At 38.6% G+C, this 22,094-nt stretch overlaps 1 protein-coding gene across 1 annotated transcript in view; it reads right to left on the bottom strand.

Moving 5' to 3' along the window:
- NUFIP1 (nuclear FMR1 interacting protein 1) overlaps positions 1-22,094 on the bottom strand; it is a 48,128-nt gene that overhangs the window by 16,527 nt on the left and 9,507 nt on the right. The window contains exons 6-7 of the mRNA XM_058548204.1: positions 13,600-13,692; positions 1,815-2,008 (exon numbers count right to left, since the gene is read on the bottom strand). Of these exons, the coding sequence (XP_058404187.1) occupies positions 1,815-2,008; positions 13,600-13,692 (287 nt within the window). The remainder of the gene's footprint in view (positions 1-1,814; positions 2,009-13,599; positions 13,693-22,094) is intronic.

Below are 22,094 nucleotides of genomic sequence, written 5' to 3'. Positions count from 1 at the left end.
GAGATCTGTCATTCAACTACTCCTAGGAACCTGAATGAAGGCTTTCTACCATGAGGATGAAGGTATTTACTATTTCTCATGTCTAAAGTGTCTCTTGAAGACCTAGATACAGGCTTAACTAGAAGCAAGATATATAATCATCTTTTCACTGGCATTTCACCAGATTAACATACACTGCAATATTTCTTTAAAAATGAGAAAACATAATTACCCATTCTACCAAAGTTAACAAAACGAAAACAACAAAGACTATTCAACGTGACTGAATCCTTCAAATGTTCATTTAGAAAACTGCATAAAGTGAAGAACTACATAATTTTCAAATCAGTAACTTACTGATTATAATGGCAGTCTTCATATTTATGTTTCAAGTATGTTAATGACGAAGTTTATATTTGGGTGCAGATGGTATTTTATCATCAAGGTCACACACTGTAAATCTGAAGAAGGGTGTGGGCTCTCTAACATTTTTTGAAGGAAAAACAGTGCTCAAGAGTAAACTCAGTGTTGGCCCAAAATGTCATCTGTCTCTTCTTTGCTATCAGCAAGGACAAGAAGATGCCTTTTCTAAACTCTCTCCCACATCTCAACTATCCTAGGCTCATACCATATTTTTTAGACAAATTTAGACTTCACATTTAGAGGATGTATCGTGTACAAGTGGAGCCAGACTCCTAAGCACAAACTCTGGCTCCACCACTAACTAGCAGCATGACTAAGGTAAATTACTTACCTTGTGCTCCTCAGTTCTACAATGGAGGCAGCAAGGGTACATAGGTAAAAGGTTTGTTATGAGGAATAGAGTTAACATACATAAAACATTTAGAGCATAGTAAGTACCTTATTCAGTAAGTGTTAGTTGGTGTTAATTTATTATTATTATTCCTACTAAATTTTATCTTATTATTCTTAGCCCAACAGTCCTTTGTGCCAAGATCCTTTTCCATCCTAATTCGGTCAGTGAATTAGTTATCCCCCAGTTTCTGGCCATCCATAGTTCAATCATTTGTCATGTGATTATCATAGAAGCTACTGTCTTCCAAGCTGAACAGAGCCTGCTAACAAAACCTCCAATGTAACATCAGTCCACTCACTAATAATGCTCCTTTGCAGAAGAGGATGCACATGCAATTAGGTAAAGCCTCACAATGTTACTGGAAGGAAAGGTGTTAGAAATATTTACATTTACGTTTTCATTTTTCACAAGGGAAAATGAAGCCTCAGAGGCTGACTGGTATTTGTGACAGCAGCATTTTGGTCCTTTAATTTTTAAACTTATAAGCAAGAGTAAACTTGTCCCATTAAGTTCTAGAGGGAATTCAAGGATAAACTATAAATACATATAAGTATATTCTATGTTCTGAGGAAGAACAGTATTACTCAAATACAATGAATTAATATTTTACCCAAAGAGATTATGTTCACACTCAGCAGCATTATTAATACCGGCTTCCACTGGAATTACTATTTTATAGGTGGGAAAAAAATTCACATAACTGAGCAAATTTGAATCTACAGCATCAATACATTCAGAACAATCTTAAGAAAATTTGCAAGTTCCATCATACTATGGAAATTATCCAATAAATATCTTTTTCCATAACCTGCCTGACTCATGCACCCATCCCCAAGATTCAAGAAAGATGTCCTCAAATGAGGTTTTTGATAAGACACTTGTATTAAAAATAAAAACAAAAGTATCATTCTACTTTTTTTCATATTTGCCATTAAACTCTCCACAAACAATGCTGTGAAGAATCAACTTCAGCATCATTTATACACTTTTAAACATGCTGTTTTCCTATCTAGCTTACCAGAATCCGTGTTTACCAAAACGCCCAGAGGGTCTGCATTTGCCTCAGGTGGACCTTCAGGCTTCGAATCACACAAGGAATTGCCTGATCCAATGTCTGCTTTCCATCCAGCACGGCCATTTTTCCATTTGTGATGTCTGCCAGGACTTCTGATCTTTGCCATCTGTGAATGTCTGGACATCCCCTTCATCTTGCTGGAGTAAGAAAAATGTAATTCTTAATATAAAAGGCATTGACCTTTCAAGAAAAATTTGAAAAAGACTACTGAATGCAAAAGAAACCTAGCTGTCAAATCAATCACTTGTAGCCTAGCACATTAAAGAGACCAGAATAAAATAAATTCAATGGCCTCCAAAGACAGAGAACTCTATTGTAGAACTTTAAAAAAATAACACGCCACAATATACCATACTTCATCAAGTCCAACATGCACATTTCCTCTCATGTTTTAACCCCTCTGAAACTGGGCTCTGTTGGACACAATCACAGGAGGGGAATTTAATTGGCAGCTTTCCTGCATTCCTATTGCACAGAAAATAAAAGTGTTTCTTAAACTTTATAAAGTGTATTAACTCTTGTCTTCTTATTTTTAAGGAAACTTCAAGTTTCTGAAGCATTTACAAATACACTACGTTGTATGATCTTCTTGACAACTCTTTGAAATAGACCAGACAGGTACTATTCTCTTCACTTTACAGGGGGATGACTTCAAGATCACAGACTGAGCACAATTTCACAGCTAGCTCAAATCAAGTGCCCTCTCAACCACTACAATTACTTCTCTTAAAAGGAAAACAAATACCTATGTGAGCATATTCTAATGCAAACTATGTGCAGGAAAGAAAAAAGGTCATTAAAAAAAGGTTCATTACATACATTCTCAATAGACAATAATACAAAGTATCCTTTGGTGGGGCTGAGTTTTCACAAAGATACACATGTTTTTCCTAATTTGTCATTTATCAGGCAAAATTCATTTTTTTCATTAATAATGGTGGCTGCAGTTAGGAGTACAGAATTAGAAATCTGGGTTCAAATCCCAATTTTGCCACTTACTAGCTGTGTCTCTTGGATAATATTAATATCCCTGAGTCTGTTTACTTCCTCATCTGTAGAAAGGGAATCATAGAGACATAGAGAGAATTAATATAAAGTGCTTTGCATCTGGAACAAGGTAACACATTGAGCCTTTAATAAATGTTATTCTCATAGCATTTTCTAAATAATTTGCTAAGCCAACATATTCAGTTAATATCGCTGCAATCTAGAGGTTCTTAATACTTTCAGGGTCATCATAATTCTTACAGAGTCTCAATCCAAAAAGTCATATATACAGTCCAAATTTTGCAGAAAACCATGGACCAATTTCCAATGTGCAACCACAGATGTCAGGCTAATACCGCAACAGTGTCATCACAGTTAAAACGAATACAGTTTCTGCCTCTGGCCCACTGTTCCCATGAGGATAATGAACAGATGCCACTTTCCTTAGGCTCCCACTTACAGATGCCTTCCCTGTATCCTGCTCCTATAGCACCTGACCACAGCTGGCTTTTGAACGATCATCTTTAAGGTATTCATTAATAAGTAGTGAGTTAGGATAATTCCTAACTGATGAGATCAGTAAGACTTCACTGAAGAAGTGGTATCTCTGGTATTTGCACTCCACCCCACCTTTGAGGGAGCAGTTATATCATTGCTTGACAATCACTTAAAAGGAAAAATTTATTTAATCAACACAAAAATAGTTACACAAAGTATAATGTAACTAAAAATGTAGATGCACATGGAGAGATTAAGGAATAATTATAACTAAAAAGCTAACAGAAGGGAAAATAGAACATTAAAAGATCATTCAGTTAATCTAAAAGAAGGCAAGAAAGGAAACAAAGAACCAATAGGACAAATAAAAAAAAAAATAGGACAATAGTAGACTAAAACCCAACTGTATTAGTAATTACGTTAAACGTAAATGAACTAAACACTAGTTAAAAGATAAAGATTTTCAGCCTAGATAATAAAAAAATAAGACCAAATTATATATTCTATAAGAGTACACTTTTTATATTTTTGGTGTGAGGAAGATCAGCCCTGTGCTAACACCTGCCAATCCTCCTCTTTTTTTTTTTTTGCTGAGGAAGACTGGCCCTGGGCTAACATCCATGCCCATCTTCCTCCATGTTATATGGGACACTGCCACAGCATGGCTTGCCAAGTGGTGCGTCAGTGCGCGCCCAGGATCCGAACCGGTGAACCCCGGGCTGCCGCAGCGGAGTGCGCACAGTTAACCGCTTGCGCCACCGGGCTGGCCCCCAGAGTACACTTTTAAACATACAGAGAGAAAAGTTTAAAATGAAAGGCTGAAAACCCTAGTCCTTCCCCACTGCATCATACTGTCACTTTTCTCATAAATCAGGTGATTGTTTATCAGTTGATCTGTTTGTGGACTCTAGTCTGTTCTATTTGTCTATCGTTGGCCAATATCAAACTAACTTGATCACTTTAACTCTCTTAGCTGTTCTAGATCCTTTGCATTTTCATATAAATTTTAAAGTTTATCAGTACTACCTCCACTCTACCACCCTACAAAAACAAAAAACAAAAACAGAACTTGCTGGGATTTTGATTGGAATCAATTTGGGGAGAACTGACATACTCATATCGAGTCTTCCAGTCCATCAACACTATATATCCCTCCATTTATTCAGGCCTTTATTTTTCTGAGCAATGTCTTGTAGTTTTCAGTACAGATGTTTTGCAAATCTTTTGTAAGACGTATTCCTAGGTAGTTGATATTTTGATGCTATTGTAAATAGTATCTTTTAAATTTTCACTTTCTAATTGTTGCTAGTATACAGAAATACAATTGATTTTTAAAATACATATAAATGTATTCAGCACCCTTGCTAAATTCACTTAATTTTAATTGTAGATTTTTTTGGATTTTTTACACACAAAATCATGTCAACTCTAGAATCTGACAGTTTTACTTCTTCTTTTTCAAATTTTATATGTTCTATTTTTTTCTTGCTTTACTACATTGTCTAGCACCTCCAATATAATGCTGAATAAAAGTGGCAATAGTGGACATCCTTGTCTTGTTCCCAGTCTCAGAGGGAAAATCATCAGTATTTCACTATTAAGTATGATGTGGCTGTAGGCTGTTAGTAGATATCCATTATTTTTTAATTTTTTTTTTCTTGAGGAAGATTAGCCCTGAGCTAACATCTGTGCCAATCTTCCTCTACTTTATATGTGGGTCGCTGCCACAGCATGGCCAAGGAGCGATGTAGGTCCACGCCCAGGATCCGAACCCATGAACCCAGGCTGCTGAAGCAGAGCAGGCAAACTTAACCACTATACCATGGGGCCGGCCCCCTAGATATCCTTTATTTGATTAAGGAAATTATCTTTTATTCCTAGTTTGCTGAGAGTTTTTGCCATGAATGGGTGTTGAATTTTATCAGAAAAATTCTCCTTATTTATTAAGGTAATCATACCATTTTACTCCTTCATTCTGTTAATGGGGTGAATAATGTTTGATTTGCAAATACCAAACTAACCTTGCTCCTAAAATAAATCCCATTTGGTAATGATGTATATCCTTTTTTCATATTGCCAGATTGATTTGCTAACATTTTGTTTAGGATTTTTGTCTCTCTGCTCAACAGATACTCACTTGAGATTTTCCCTTATTTGTAATGTCAGGTTTTGGTATCAAGATTATACTGGCCACTTAAAACAAGTTGGCAAGTGTTCCCTTGTTTTCTATTTGCTAGAAGAGTTTTTGTAAGCTTGGCATTTGTTCTATAAATGTTTGGAAGAATTTAATAGTAAAGCTATCTGGATATGGAAGTTTTTGTAAGAAGGTTTTTAATTATGGATTCAGTTTTCCTAATAGATATAGAACTATTCTGATTTTTTATTTCTTCAGTCAGTTTTAGTAATTTATATTTTAAAAGTGTTGCTTAATTTCTCTAAGCATTTGGGGTTTCTCCAGTTATCTTTTTTTTTTTTTTTTTTTGGTGAGGAAGATTGGCCCTGAGCCTGTGCCAATCTTCTTCTATTTTGTATGTGGGACGCCACCACAGCATGGCTTGATGAGTGGTGTATAGGTCCACACCCAGGATCCAAACCTGCAAACCCTGGGCTGCCAAAGTGGAGCATGCAAACTTAACTGCTATGCAACTTGGCTGGCCCCCTCTAGTTATCTTTTCGTTATTGATTTCTAGTTTAATTTCACATTGGTCAAAATTAAGTTGTTTTTTGTATTGTTTTAATCCTTTGAAATCAGTTGATGTTTGTTATATGATCTTTTTGGCAAAATGTGTATTCTTTGTGTAAACAAAATGTTGTTGGGTACAGAAATATTCTAGATTAGGTTGGTTGTATTCAAATCTTCTGTAATCTTACAGATTATTTTCTAATAATCACAGAGAGAGATGTGTTAAAAATCTTCAATTCTGTGAATTTATCTAGCTCTCCTTTGAGACAGTCAATAATTTTTGCTTTATATACTTTAAAGTTATGTTACTAGCTGTATACAGATTTAGGACTGTTACGTCTTCCTGTTGCATTGATCCTTTTAACATTATAAAATGTCGCTATTTGTCTCTAGCAATACTTCTTGATTTGACATCTATTTTGTCTAATATTAATATTATTATACTAGGTTACTTTTGGTTGGTGTTTGCACGATATAACAATTGGTGCTGGATCAACCATAATTCATATGGTGGGGGGGGACCTCAATCCCTACACTATACATAAAAATTAATTCTAGACATAAATGTGAATGGTAAAGCAATAAATCTTCTAGAAGAAAATACAGAAGAATAGTTTCATGATCTTGGGGTAGGCAAAGATTTCTTAAGCAGAACACAAACAGCACTGGTCATGAACTGGACATCATGAAAATTAAGAATTTTATTATCAAAAGATACCGTTACGGGGGCCAGCCCGGTGGCACAGTGGTTAAGTGCGTGCGCTCCGCTTCAGCAGCCCAAGGTTCGCAGGTTCGGATCCAGGGCACGCACCAACGCACCACTTGTCAAGCCCTGCTGTGGCAACATCCCACATAAAATAGAGGAAGATGGGCACGGATGTTAGCACAGGGCCAATCTTCCTCAGCAAAAAAAGAGGAGGATTGGCATCGGTTGCTAGCTCAGGGCTAATCTTCCTCACAAAAAAAAAAAAAAGATATCATTAGGGACTTCTGTTTCTGGCCAAAATAAAGTGACAGAGACTCAATTTATCCTCCTACCTGAAACACCAAGAAATCAGGCAAAATGCAGAAACAACAGGTTTTAAGACACTGGACATCAAGTAACAAGAACAGTGATCTCCAAAAAATGAGAAATAATGAGTGGTGAGCCCTATAACTGTCCTAGCTTACTGCCTTAAAAGTTTTCAAACCGTAGTGCAGCCAGGGAGAACTCAGAGTCCAGCAGACCTCCTGAACTGAGGAAACAGAGCTGAGACTCCAGAGAAACCAAGATATCTAGAGTTTGCAGGGAAGAATACAAGAGAAGAAAAAGTTCCACAAAAAGAACTCTGGAGATTTGCAGAGGATTGCCCCAGAATATTTGTCAGAGGACTGATCAGCACATATATATACATGGAAACTACCCAAGGGCCTGGAAAGAACCATCCAAAAAGATTAGAAGTAACAGTGCCTAATCTTCACACAGGGTCACAAATATTTCTTGCTCTCACCTCATAATTCATGGAGCATTGGGCAGAATATCCAAAAGGTCTTGCCTCAGTAGTGAGTAATTAGTTCCAGACTAAACACTGCTCTGGTCCTACCCAGCAAATCTTAAAAGCAAGACCCAAAAGCATCAAACCGTTTCTAAGTAATTTAGCTGTGTTCCTAGAAAAAAGTTTAAGAATATTTATAGGAATACAAAAAATATCCAGCAACCAACAAAGTTCCTACTGTCTAGTATCCAATAAAAAATTAGCAGGCATGAAATACTGCAGGAAAAGATGACCCGTAATAAGGAGAAAATTTAATCAATCAAAACTATTCCAGAACTGACACAAATATTAGAATTAGCAGAGAAAGAGATTAAAATAGTTATTATAACTATATTCCATATGTTCAAAAAATTTAGACATGGAAGAAATTTTAAAAAGACTGAAATCTATAAATTTACTACAAATTTTTTAAAAACCCTGTTAACCTAGAATTGCATATCCAGCAAAAATATCTTTCAAAAAGGAAGGCAAAATAAAGACCTTTTCAGACACAAAAAGCTGAAAGAAGTCATTTCCAGCAGACCTCACTACAAGAAATGTTAAAGGAGGTCTTTTAGGCAAAAGGAAAATGGTATCAGGAGTGACGTCAGCATCATGGCGGAGTGAGCTTTCCCGTGAATTCTTCCCCCACAAAATACAACAAAAGTAACAGCCACAGACCAACAATGGAATCCCAGACAGTCAAAAGCTGGAGTGGAGGGATCCACACTGCCGCACATCTGAGAGCGGAACGTGCTGGGCCCCCGGAGGAAGTGGGGAGAGGTAAAGAGAACTCCGCTCCCTCCCCATCAGATCAGCGATCCGGTCCGCGCGGCTCCCAGAGAGGGGGGAGGGGCGGCCCTCGGCGGGAAACTGTAGCTCTTTGGGCTCTCTCAGCCAGTGGGAAACTCCCGCACAGAGGGCTCAGAGGAGCCACAGGGCTACCATCAACATCTGAGCAACCCAGAGAGCGGATAAAGAGGGGCAAACGAGAAGCCTCCCACGTCAGGGACCCAGAGGGCAAAAGAGAGAGCTCCCCCCTCCCCGCAACCCGGAGTCTGCAGCTCGACCAGATCTAGCGGTCCGAGGCAGACCTGAATAAACTGGACTGGACCCGTGGATCGCAGTGGGGAAAAGAAACAAAACAAAACAAAACAAAACTGCGGATCGCAGCAGAAAAACTGGGGCAGAGCGCAGGGGGCTTAGACTACACAGCCCTTTACCACCAGACAGTGGCGGCAGGTGGAAATTGCAACCAGAGACTTCCAGGATGAGGAAAATCAAAACCAACACAGGAACCACAATGCAAAAATATATGAAATCACCAGACCAGAAACAAAATGACAAGCACCCAGAAATCAACCCCGAAGACACAGAAATCCATAAACTAAATGACAGAGACTTCAAAATAGCTATCATAAAAACACTCAACGAAATACGAGACAACACAGACAAACAATTAAATGAGATTAGGAGTTTCTTCACAAAAGAGATTGAAATCATAAAGAAAAACCTATCAGGGCTGATGGAGATGAAGAACACAATGGAGGAGATAAAGGAGAATCTGGAATCTTTAAAGAACAGAGCTGACAATATGGAGGAAAGAATTAGTACTTTAGAGGATAGGAATACAGATATACTCCAGATGGAAGAAGAGAGAGAACTAAGACTAAAAAGAAATGAAGAAAGACTCCGAGAAATATCGGACTCTATCAGAAAATGTAACATAAGAATTATAGGTATTCCTGAGGGAGAGGAGAGGGAAAGAGGAACAGAGGGCCTATTCAAGGAAATAATAGCTGAAAATTTCCCAAATCTGGGGAAGGAGCAGGAAATACCAGTAAGCGAAGCCAACAGGACTCCTATATATATTAACAGACAAAGGCCTTCACCACGACACCTAGTGGTAAGACTAGCCAGGGTCAACGACAAAGAAACAATATTAAGGGCAGCTAGACAAAAACAAAAAATAACGTACAAAGGAACTCCCATCAGGCTCTCAGCGGATTTCTCAACGGAAACTTTTCAGGCTAGAAGAGACTGGAATGATATATTCAAAATACTAAAAGACAAAAACTTTCAGCCAAGAATACTCTATCCAGCAAAAATATCCTTCAAATATGATGGAGAAATAGTAACTCTCACAGATAAACAAAAGCTAAGGGAGTTCATGGCCACGAGACCGCCACTACAAGAAATACTCAAGAAGGCCCTCAGGCCTGAAAACAAGAAGAGAAAGGGAACACAAAGCTTGGAGGAAGGAGAAAAGTAGGTAGACAAAATCAGAGAAATAGTAGATCTTTACCGGAATAGGTTAGCAACCACTTAAATACTAAACTCAAAGATCAAAGGAAGAAACTCACCAAAAATAAATTTAACCTCATCACTGTAAACACACAGCCACAACACAAGATAGAATAAGGTATAACAAGAGCAACTTAGAAGGGGAAGAGGAAAGTGACTGAATTGACTTAGTATAAGGAAATAGGAGGCTATCAGATAATGGACTATCTCATACAGAAGATTTTTCGCCCAAACCTCAAGGTAACCACTAAACAAATAATCAAATTAAAACCACATATGATAAACAAAGAGAAAACTAGGAGAATCATAAGACAGAACAACCAAACTGAATTGGCAGTCCAAAACAAATGGGACAAGAAACAAAGGAAATGCAAAAGAACCAGAAAATAAGTGACAAAACAGCAACATTCAACCCTCATATTTCAATAATTACCCTAAATGTAAATGGATTGAACTCTCCAATCAAAAGATACAGAGTGGCAGGATGGATTAAAAAGCAAGACCCAACAATATGCTGCCTTCAGGAAACACATCTTAGCACTAAAGACAAGCACAGGCTCAGAGTGAAAGGATGGAAGACAATACTCCAAGCTAATGGCAAACAAAAGAAAGCAGGTGTTGCCATACTCATATCAGACAAAGTAGACTTCAAGATAAAACAGGTTAAGAAAGACAAAGAAGGGAAATATATAATGATAAAAGGGACACTCTATCAAGAAGACATATCACTTATAAATATATATGCACCCAACATAGGAGCACCAATGTACATAAAGCAACTATTAACAAACCTAAAAGGAGAAATCAACAACAACACAATAATAGTAGGGGATCTTAACACCCCACTTACAGCAATGGATAGATCATCCAGACAAAAAGTTAATAAAGAAATATTAGACTTAAATGAAAAACTGGACGAGATGGACCTAGTAGACATATACAGAGCACTCCACCCAAAAACAGCTGACTACACATTCTTCTCAAGCGCGCATGGAACATTCTCTAGGATAGACCATATGTTGGGAAACAAAGCAAGCCTCAATAAATTTAAGAAGATTGAAATCATAACAAGCATCTTTTCAGACCATAAGGCTATGAAACTGGAAATGAACCAGGAAAAAAAAACTGGGAAAATGACAAAAATGTGGAGATTAAACAACATGCTACTGAACAACCAATGGATCATTGATGAAATTAAAGGAGAAATCAAAAACTATCTGGAAACAAACGAAAATGATAACATGCCATATCAAACCATATGGGACGCAGCAAAAGCGGTCCTGAGAGGGAAACTCATAGCGATACAAGCCCACCTTAACAAACAAGAAAAAGCCCTAATAGGCAACCTTAAATTACACCTAACAGAACTAGAAAAAGAAGAACAAACAAAGCCCAAAGCCAGTAGAAGGAGAGAAATAATAAAAATCAGAGCAGAAATAAATGATATTGAGACCAAAAAAACAGTAGAAAGGATTAATGAAACAAAGAGTTGGTTCTTCGAGAAGATAAACAAAATAGACAAACCCTTAGCCAGGCTAACTAAGAAAAAAAGAGAAAAGGTTCAAGTAAATAAAATTAGAAATGAAAGAGGAGAAATTACAACGGATACCATGGAAAATGGTATCAGATGGAAAGATGGATCTACACTAAAGAATGAAGAGTATCAGAAATGGTAACTATGGTACTAATGGTAACTAGCCATCAGCCAGGCTAGATCAGCCATCAGCTAACCAACCCCCAGCTGTGACTGAGCCTTGTCAAGACCAGGAGATATACCTAACTGAACCCCAGCTGACCCCAGATGTCTGAGCAATTAACACTTACTGTTGTATGAAAAAAAAAGACCCCACTAAGAGAGTAAAAAGGCCAAGTCACAAATTTAAGACTATATCTGCAATACACATACTACTCAAAAAAGGATTTGTATCTACGTAAACTACTCCTACAAATCAAGAAAAGCAACCCAATTAAAAACTGGGGCCAGCCTGGTGGCACAGTGGTTAAGTTTGCGTGCTCTGCTTTGGTGGCCCTGGGTATGTAGGTTCGGATCCCGGGCACAGACCTACGCACCGCTTATCAAGCCACACTGTGGCAGGTGTCCCTCATATAAAGTAGAGGAAGATGGGCACAGATGTTAGCCCAGCGCCAATCTTCCTCAGCCAAAAGAGGAGGATTGGCAACAGATGTTAGCTCAGGGCTAATCCTCCTCACCAAAAAAAAAAAAAAAAAAAAAAAAACCCAAAACTGGTCAAAGATTTGAACTGGAACTTCACAAGAGAGTATCAAAATGGCCAATAAGCATACAAAAAGATGACCAACATCACTAGTAATGAGGGAAATGGTATGACATGAGGAAAAGGTGTGATCAGCCAATGACCAAGCATGGATCAGGATACAGAGCAATCAGATGCAGAATTAGTAGGTGTGTAAACTGATACAACCATTTCGGAAAACTGTTTGGTTGTATCTACTAACATTAAAGATAAACATATAGATGCCCTATGACTGCGTGTGTATACACACACACACACACACACACACACACACACACATATATAAAAAAGCAACGAAAATGAGTACTTGTGTCCCCAGAAGACAGGTAAAGAATGGTCACAGCAGCTTTATTCATAATAGCCCAAACTGGAAACAATCCAAATGTCCAACTGTAGGATGGATATATATTCTCACAATTGAGGTTTATACAGCAATAAGAATGAACAATTTACAGCTACACACAACAATATGGATGAATCTCACAAAATAATTCTGAACCATAGAAATCACAGACCAAAGAATACATACTATATGATTCCACTTATACAAGGTTCCAAGAACAGGCAAAATAAATCTATGATGATAGAAATCAGAAAAGAGGTTACCTTTGTGGGGAGGCATTGAACTAGGGAGGGCTTATGAGAGCTTTGTGAGGTGAAGATGTTCTGTATATTATTAATCCGTGTGGGAGTTACATAGGTGGGTAGGTATGCGTATGGGTATATATGTATAAATTCATTGAGTTGTACATTTAAGATTTATATATTTTACTTATATTAAAAATATACTTCTGGGGCCGGCCCGGTGGCGCAAGCGGTTAAGTGCGCGCGCTCTGCTGCGGCGGCCCAGGGTTCGCTGGTTCGGATCCCGGGCGCGCACCGACGCACTGCTTGGTAAGCCATGCTGTGGCGGCGTCCCATATAAAGTGGAGGAAGATAGGCACAGATGTTAGCCCAGGGCCGTCTTCCTCAGCAAAAAAAGAGGAGGATTGGCGGATGTTAGCTCAGGGCTGATCTCCTCACAAAAAAAAAAAAAAAAAAAAAAAAAAAAAATATACTTCAATAAAAAATAAAATGAGGGCCGGCCCCGTGGCTTAGCGGTTAAGTGCGCGTGCTCCGCTACTGGTGGCCCAGGTTCAGATCCCGGGCATGCACCGACGCATCGCTTCTCCGGCCATGCTGAGGCCGCGTCCCACATACACCAACTAAAAGGATGTGCAGCTATGACACACAACTATCTACTGGGGCTTTGGGGGGAAAAAAAAAAAAGGAGGTGGATTGGCAATAGATGTTAGCTCAGAGCCCATCTTGCTCAGCAAAAAAGAGGAGGATTAGCACGAATGTTAGCTCAGGGCTGATCTTCCTCACAAAAAAAAAAAAAAGATTATGGTGTATGCCCTTTTTCATTATTTTTAAGGACATTTGTTTAAAATAGGCATTGAGAATATAAGCAATTTTAACGAACTTACCCATACTGTGTCGTCGTCAATACTTCTCCCCGCTTTTCTTTTTCAAGTTTTAACTTTTTCTTCCTTTCAATATTGGCCAGAGTTGGGTAGTTTCTAGAAGATAATAAAAGTCAATTACACAATGGCTTTTAGAGTACAACTTTAATTACACAATCAAGCAGTTGCTGCATTTAGCCATTTTTGTTTAATGACTAATACAATAAATCATCATAAACCTTTAATTTCTTCCAGAACTTTTTTAAAGGGAGAAAAAGTAAACTATAACAATGCTACTCAAACTGTAGAGCAGCCACCAGTCCACAAACTTTGCTACCAGTCTGCGATTTGCTAAGGAGCTTACACTAGAATTTAAATCAAATATATCATATAATGTGCTCAATCTAATTCATTTATTTGGCCTATACTCATAAATACCAGAAGAAAAAATGTAAGTCTATGCAATTACTTATGCAAATACATACTAAGTACATCCAAGTTACCAAGATGAAGGAGAGACAGATCTCAAAAAAGGTATAGTCTACCAGAAAGGATAAGAAAAGCACAGAAATAGCTATAACAAAGGACAAAATATAATAAGTACCCTCAAGAATATAAAGATTGGAGGGTGAGAGGGAAAGATCCTATCTACCTGGAAAAATTCAGAAAGAAAAGAACATGAAAGAAATTGGTCTTAAATGGTGTTAATAGACAGACAGCAGATGGAAAAGCTTCAGAGTGTTCTAAGCAGAGCAAACAACGCAAAACACCCAAGGCTTTAGAAAGTGTGAGTGATATCCAGGGAACGGCAAGTGGTTCATTTTGTATGAAACAGTTATAAGCAATCAGATCAGAGAGGGATCTGAGGTCAAAATGTGCTTCGAATGCCAGACTAGAAAGTTTATATTTAATTCAGTGGCGATGGGGAGCCGTTGACAGTTATGAACAACGCAGTGATTAAGATTAAATCTGACAGCAGTGTGCAAGATGAATGGCTCTGACAAAGCTTTCTTTGTTCCCTGGCACAGCTGTGTGGAGAGGCAGGCACCCGACGGTGAAGACGAGGGGAACAGATCCCAGGAGTACCAAAGGCAGGGGCAGAGAGAACACAGACAGCTCTCTGCCACTCGGCCTGGCTGCTCGCCAGATTCAGTTTTGAGAAACATCAACACATCAAGTTCTGCCGTTGTTTCTAGAACACTGTTTCCAACCTCTTCTCTTTTTTTTAACATCTGCATCCCTGAATTGAACAGCACAGACCATATGAAGCCTATGAGCTGGCCACACTGGAAGATAAGAATGGAAACGACATTGAGTAAGTGGTGAAGCAATCAGAAAAAAAGGCAATGAATTTCAATGAGACGGTACAAAGCAATCTACCCAGCCAAGAAAAATAAACTCCATAAATAAAAGATGATGATTGTACAAGCTATAAATAAACATAAGAGGAAAAGATCAAGGTCATAGGAGATAAAAATCTGAAAGCCAGTCAGCACCATATGACTATACTTTTGGAAAGCAAACATAATCTAAGGTTATAAGAAATGGACTGGCACATGTATGAGTGTGAAATCTTCCTCTTACAATACTCAAAAGTGGTCAGAAACTCTCAGGGCATTGTGTCCAGTTTTGTACTTCTAAACTGAAAAGGAATGTTGAGGAAAAATAAAACCCCTAAGGGATTCAGAAGAGATTCAAAGATGATTAACAGGATGAAAAATAAAACGTCTGAAGAAAGATGAAAGGAACTAGAACTATTTGCAGCCTTTAAAAGGAAGAGAAGTGACAATAAATGATCTTAAAGAGAGGATAGTAGCAGCTGTTCTCAATCTGAAGACAGAATATGCAGAGGCAGAAATGATGAGAAAAAAGGTGATGACTTTCACATGCCCCACAGTGTCTAGGCATGTAACTCACAGCTACTCAACACCCTTCACATCTCTGAAATGCACTTATTCTTACTACTTGTTTCTTCAACATTTTTCTTTTGAGTACTGCAGACCCTTAACATGTTGGGCCATATGCTAAACCACAAAGACTTGGTCCCACAGTGTGTCATGCACAAGCAAGCAGGTGCTCCTCAACGGTAAAGAATGTAAACATTTGTTATAGCAATTGGGTTTTAGGTGAGATGTAAGAAAGAACTCCTTAAACAAGACATCAAGAATGTGGAAGTCTTTTAAAACAGCTCACTTTCTTTCTGGCAGACTATCAGTTTCCTAAAGGTAAGGGATCTTTCAATATCCCTTCCAAAGCAGTAAGATTCTATTTTTCAGTGCTTAAATTAGTAAAATCCTCTTCCAAAATTTATACCATTCTCATTTACACAAAACCTAGAGACTAAAAACTAGGGAAAACAAGGGTACTAGAAAACAAATTATCCCAAAAAAGGGAAATCAGAAACTGAAGACCTAGTTACACATACATTGACAATCAAGAAGCCCCTCCAGCAACATAATACTGAGATAGAAGAATAAGGAAAAGTCTGGAGCTTTGATAAAGGACGCAGTTCAGGTTCCTAAATTACACCTGAAGTAACAAATCCAAAGAAGACTGTTAGAAAAAAACCACAAACTGTCTGACATTGCACACTTACGTACAGATAAAACTTAGTTCAATGATCTCTTGTTAGAAAATGGATGCTATGAAGTTATAAAGACTGTGACAAGTGATATTTTCACAGTTGGTTTCTCTATTTTTTTCTTTGGTGAGGAAGATTGGCCCTGAGCTAACATGTGTGCCAAGCTTCCTCTATTTTATATGTGGGTCAAGGCCACAACATGGCTTGATGAGTGGTGTAGATCTGTGCCTGGGATCTGAACCCATGAACCTGGGCCGCCAAAGCGGAATGCGCCAAACTTAACCACTATGCCACTGGGCTGGACCCAGTTTCTCTATTTTTATCTGCTAAAAATCACTTTTCTCCCTGTACTTCCATCTTTCCCCAGTACCCCAAGAAGAACTGGTCCTAGAATCATATGCCCTTTTTCTTTCTCTCTTCTGCCTCTTTCATTTCTTACCTCCTCGTTGCCTTCCCCGTGCCAAAGCCTTAAGCCTCCAGTGACAATCCTCAAGCACTAGAGTCAATAAATGCGCAAAACTGTGCCAACTGTGATCTTAGCACACATCATCCTGGTTACAGTATACTCTCTAACTCTTTCCTTATGTTCAAATCATCACCCATTTATTTGACTTTTCCCCTTAGCCTATTCTCCATAAAAACACAATCCCTCTTCACTTGCACTGAACCCACAACTGCTTCAACACAAGGCACACTACTTTATTTTCATTTCAAAGTCTTTCTGAACTTCAAAAAGATGTAGCATTCTTTAAGAGCAGACCCCCTCTGCTGGAATTCTGAAAGAACTGGGGACACAATACAAAAGATTTCCTCAGAGCCACAGTAACTATTACAATAAATATCACAAAACTATTCCACCTAGTGGACTCCCAAGGTACTATAAAATATGTTTCCATGTTCCTAAAATCAAGGTTTTGGAAACAAACCTCTACCACTCGTTTTCCCTAATGCCAAATCAGAACATTTGTACCTCACAGGTCAGGAATTAAGAAATAATTATTTTTTTTGACAGGTTTCTATTTTTTTTTTTTTTTGCAGGTTATTAGTAGAAAGCTGCAAAATTTCTAATTAAACACAGTGGTACCTCTGAGTTTGGCTAATCTGAAAAAAAAATGAAGGAATAAAGGCAAAGATTTACTTTCTTTAAAGATTTAGGAGCAATACACCACGCAAATCTTTAATGTTTTCTTTCAGCTCTAAAACTCTTACTCTATGAAAATCTTTTACAAGGTTTTCTAACATAGCAATTATCAAAGACTTTATCTTTCCTGCATGTCAAAGAATACAGTAGCTTCCTTAGAAAGAATGTAGCTCTCACAAGAAAGATAAAATTCAAGACATAAAGACTATTCTGCCATATCAATGTGAAGTTTACTCTTTTTAGGAGTTCAAATAACATTTTTAAAAAATTGAGAATGGGGGCCGGCCTGGTGGCATAGCGGTTAAGTTCACACGCTCCACTTTGGTGGTCTGGGTTCGCAGGCCCAGATCCCAGGCACGGACCAACGCACCACTTGTCAGGCCATGCTGTGGCGGTGTCCCATACAAAGCAGAGGAAGATCGGCACAGATGTTAGCCCAGGGCCAATCTTCCTCAGCGAAAAAGAGGAGGATGGGCAATGAATGTTAGCTCAGGGCTAATCTTCCTTACAAAAAAAAAAAAATGAGAATGAGAGAAATTTAGAAAGTAAATATATTTTCATAACAGGTTTTTAAAAAACTGCTTTTGGAGAGAATGTTAGTGTATTTTTGAGAAATCTATCAAATGTGCCAAAAGAAATGTTTCTCATACGTTTTATTAATAGAGTACACTTATAGAAATAATGCATGAATATGTTAAAGAGCAAGATCTTGAGCCAGCCATGATGACCTAGTGGTTAAAGTTCAGCACACTTCCACTGCAGCGGCTCAAGTTCAGTTTCCTGGCACGGAACCAAACCACTCATCTGCCAGGAGCCAGGCTGTGACAGTGGCTCACACAGAAGAACCAGAAGAACTTACAACTATACACAACTATGTACTGGGGCTTTGGGGCAGCAGGGGGGGGAGAAGAAAAAACGAGGAAGATCAGCAACAGATGTTAGCTTAGGGTAAATCTTCCCCTGCAAAAAGAAAAAGAGCAAGATCTTGAGAAAGAAGATATGGAAGAAGCTTAGGTGAACTCAGCAAGCACAAAAGATAATTTCAGAACGCTTTATTAACAAGGCAACATCACAGGTACAAATAAACTTCATTAAAAATTGTCATCCTCACCCAATTTCCTCATTCTCTTTAAGCATCTCTAAATTTCACAAGTCTGTAACCTCACTTATTCACTCCATTTTGTCCATTCCTCTTCCAAGGCATTTCTGTCCACTGTCATAGTCATACCTTCCGCCTACAATTTAGAAACTAGAGCTAGACTCTATCCCCTCCGCCCCCATCTATCCTACAAGAAAAGAATCACCAATAAGCATATTAAACACTTATTCAAGTCTATCCTTTATTCAGAAGGATAGAACCGCTTTCAAGTATCACTTAGAGTTTTGAAATTCAACAAGCTTCAAACCAAGCACTGAGGCAAACGCTACTAACTACCTGTTCTCCTCTCCTCCTTAACAATTTTGTTTAGGAATTTTCCATCGACTCTGTTGTCACTAAAGGTGGCCAAGCAACCCCCTTCTAGCCAATGACAGCTACGTGGAAGTCTCCTGACTGGGGCTAAGGACAAAGCTATTATTTTTCTAACAAAAAGGGGCAAACTCGGCTATGTGTGCCTTTTGCCTTTTTCTCCTCTTCCTGCCTAGAATGTGGGCTTAATATTTGGATATGCAGGAACTTCCTAGTAGACATGAAGATGAAAACCACCTATTAAGGAGCAACAAGAGAGAGCCTGTGCCTAATGGTACTGTTGAGCAGCAACAGTAGCCCTGGACTTTATTCTACTTGGGAAAAAACAGACCTCTGTGCTAAGCCATGGAGTAAAGTTGCTGTTGCATTTACCAGAGCAGGATCCTAACTGATGCAAGCACTACTGCATCCTAGCCATCCTCTTTAATCTGAATGCATTCCATGCCCAACGAGGCATATCTTGATTTAAAAACTCGCCTCCTAAAAGGTTTGGAGTAGGAGTTTCTTCTAAAGTTTCTTGTAAAGTTAAACATGCTTAGCGTATGACCAACCAATACCATTCCCAGGTATTTACCCAAGTCAAATAAAAACCCATGTTCCAAACAAAAACCTGTACATCAATGTTTATGAAGGCTTTATTCATAATCGCCAAATACTGGAAACATCCCAAATGTCCTTCAACTGGGAAATGGATAAACAAACTGTGGTACACCCATATAATGGAACAGGATAATAGCAATAGAAAGGAACGAACTACTGCTACAAGCAACAACATAAGTGAATCTCAAATGCACCGTGTTAAGTAAGAGTCAGACTCCAAAAGCCACATACTGTATGATTCCATGTAGATGACGTTCTGCAAAGGCACAAATACAAGAACAGAAAACAGATCAGCGGTTGCCTGGGGCTGGAGGTAGGGGAAGAGACTGACCACAAAAGACGCAAGGGAATTTTTGGGGGTGATGGAATACTGTTCTATATCTTGATTGTGGTGGTGATTACACAACTACATATATTTTTCAGGACTATGCACTAAAAAGGTTGAATTTCACTGAATGTATAATATACCTTAAAATACATGGGGGGTGGGGGGCACAACATCTCTTAGAAGAAGTCTTACAAAATGAATTGATGGTCCTGCCATCCAAAGACTCCAAGTTCCCCTTGACTAAACAATATTATCCTCATATGGTGAAAATTAATGCTGTAGCTGCCTACGGTCTCACAGCCACCTCATGTATATTTATCCTATGTCTCACATAAGAGTGAGGGTCTTAAAGGCAAGAGTCTACTCCTATCCGTTTTTGGTGACCTTGGCCATATATAATAAAATCTTTGCCTCAAATACTGAATGTTTACCTCTAATTTTCAAGCTAAACAATCATCAAGAAGTTATTCAAAGATATAATGTACATTAACATAAATTCAAAGGTTGCTGAGATTTCTTGCTAACATTAGAAAATCAAATTGGTGTTCTACCAGGGACTTTATATAAACAGATGCTACCTAAGCTAGTTTGCATCTTCAAATGTTAATATTCCTTAAGATTCCCTCTAGCCAGGGGAATTTTTTCCCTTAAAGCACTTGTTGCACAAAACCACAAGGGGGCATAGTTCACATTCATATAGGGAAAGCTACTTCAGGAAGTAATGCATTCAAATACAGACCAATTTGATTTGTCTCAGTGCTGGTCTGTCCTGTGTGGTGAGAATTTAATGTTCAAAGCCACAGCAGTTTAAGTACTATTAGTTATATTACTGATTTCCCACCATGGCTACTAATCAGATCAACACATTTCTGCCCAATTTCTTTAAAAATGAAAAAGGTATAGTTTAAAACATGAATTAAAAATATGAATCTCAGCAAGATTTCTCCACTTACTTGTATGTACCAAAATAGAATTATACCTATAATAAAAATATTTTCAAGCCCCATTTATACATGTCAACATTTATAAGCATCCTGTATACCTATGGCACCAGGGGACATAAACAGCCACAAAAAAACATGGTTTTTACATTTCTAAAGCTTGTAATTTATTTTAAAAAAAAGACACATATGCACAGAAGTTCATCAATAGGACCATAACAAGGGGTATCTATGCGAAAGAGGTAGAGGGGATACCGTACTCAAAGAAAGACAAGATATTCCTCTAGGCAGATGAGGAAAAATAGCCCAAAGCAGCAAGATTTCAGCTGGGTTAAAGCAATGAGCAGAACTTCAAAGATGGAGAAGATAAGATTTTCTGGAAACAGTAGCATGAGCAAAACTGAGGCTGAAAGGTCAAAAGACCTATTTGGGATATGATAAATAACTCTGCCTGGGACAAAGAGCTCCTATAAGCAAGTAACGTGGGAATAATCAGAAAAGATATGTTAAGCCCACATTACAGAATCCTGCCAGCCAGTTCTAAGGAGCTCTGTTTTCACAGCATTTTAGCTGGCTAAAATAAAATCAGATTAACAAATTTATTTTTAAATTTTATTCTACATCGTCATCTATATAACTAAGAAATATATGCATACTGAACATCTAATTTTGCACAACAAAAGAACAATACAAAGAAAACAGCCTGGGGCCAGCCCCGTGGCTTAGCGGTTAAGGGCGCGCGCTCCACTGCTGGCGGTCCGGGTTCGGATCCCGGGCACGCACCTACGCACTGCTTGTCAGGCCACGCTGTGCCGGTGTCCCACATAAAGTGGAGGAAGACGGGCATGGATGTTAGCTCAGGGCTAAGAGTTTAAAGTGATGGGACGCCTCAACTAGTCCAAGACCAGGGAGAGGTGACAATGAGAGAGCTGGATGGAAGGGAAGTCATGATCAAAGACGAGTATGCCCAACTTTAAGATTTCTGGGGTAGAAAGTCCAGACGATAAGATCCAGAGTGTGGCCATGAAAATAAGTGGCTAAAACTGCATGGAGGTGAAGGACACCAAAAATTTTAAGGTAAAAAGGTGCTGAATGAACTCTTATTATAATTTGTGAGTGTTAAAAAGTCAACAGAATTCAAAGCACACACTTCCACTGGAGCATCTAATATGCCAAGGGCAGGGTGGCAAAGGCAAGTGCACCCGGTCTAGTTTACAGTCACCAGGGAGGGCGTCAGAACTGCAGAGAGCTGTGCAGACAGAGGGCAGGAAACTCAAAGGAGAAGGGCAAAGGAGCAATCAGCAGGACTCTGCATTAAGGAGGCCCTACATGTCGCAAAATCAGTCACAGTTTGTTCTTGTTTTATTTGACCTTTCCACAGCAGTCTGCAGTGCTAACCACATCTTCCTTCCTGAAACTCTCCCCTCTACTGGCTTCCATGACATGTCATATTCTTAGTT

The sequence above is a fragment of the Diceros bicornis genome, chromosome 9, assembly GCF_020826845.1.
Source record: "Diceros bicornis minor isolate mBicDic1 chromosome 9, mDicBic1.mat.cur, whole genome shotgun sequence".
NCBI classification, from domain to species: domain Eukaryota; kingdom Metazoa; phylum Chordata; class Mammalia; order Perissodactyla; family Rhinocerotidae; genus Diceros; species Diceros bicornis.
Note: the sequence above shows the minus strand (reverse complement) of the source record. Positions and strands in the feature narration are given on the sequence as shown.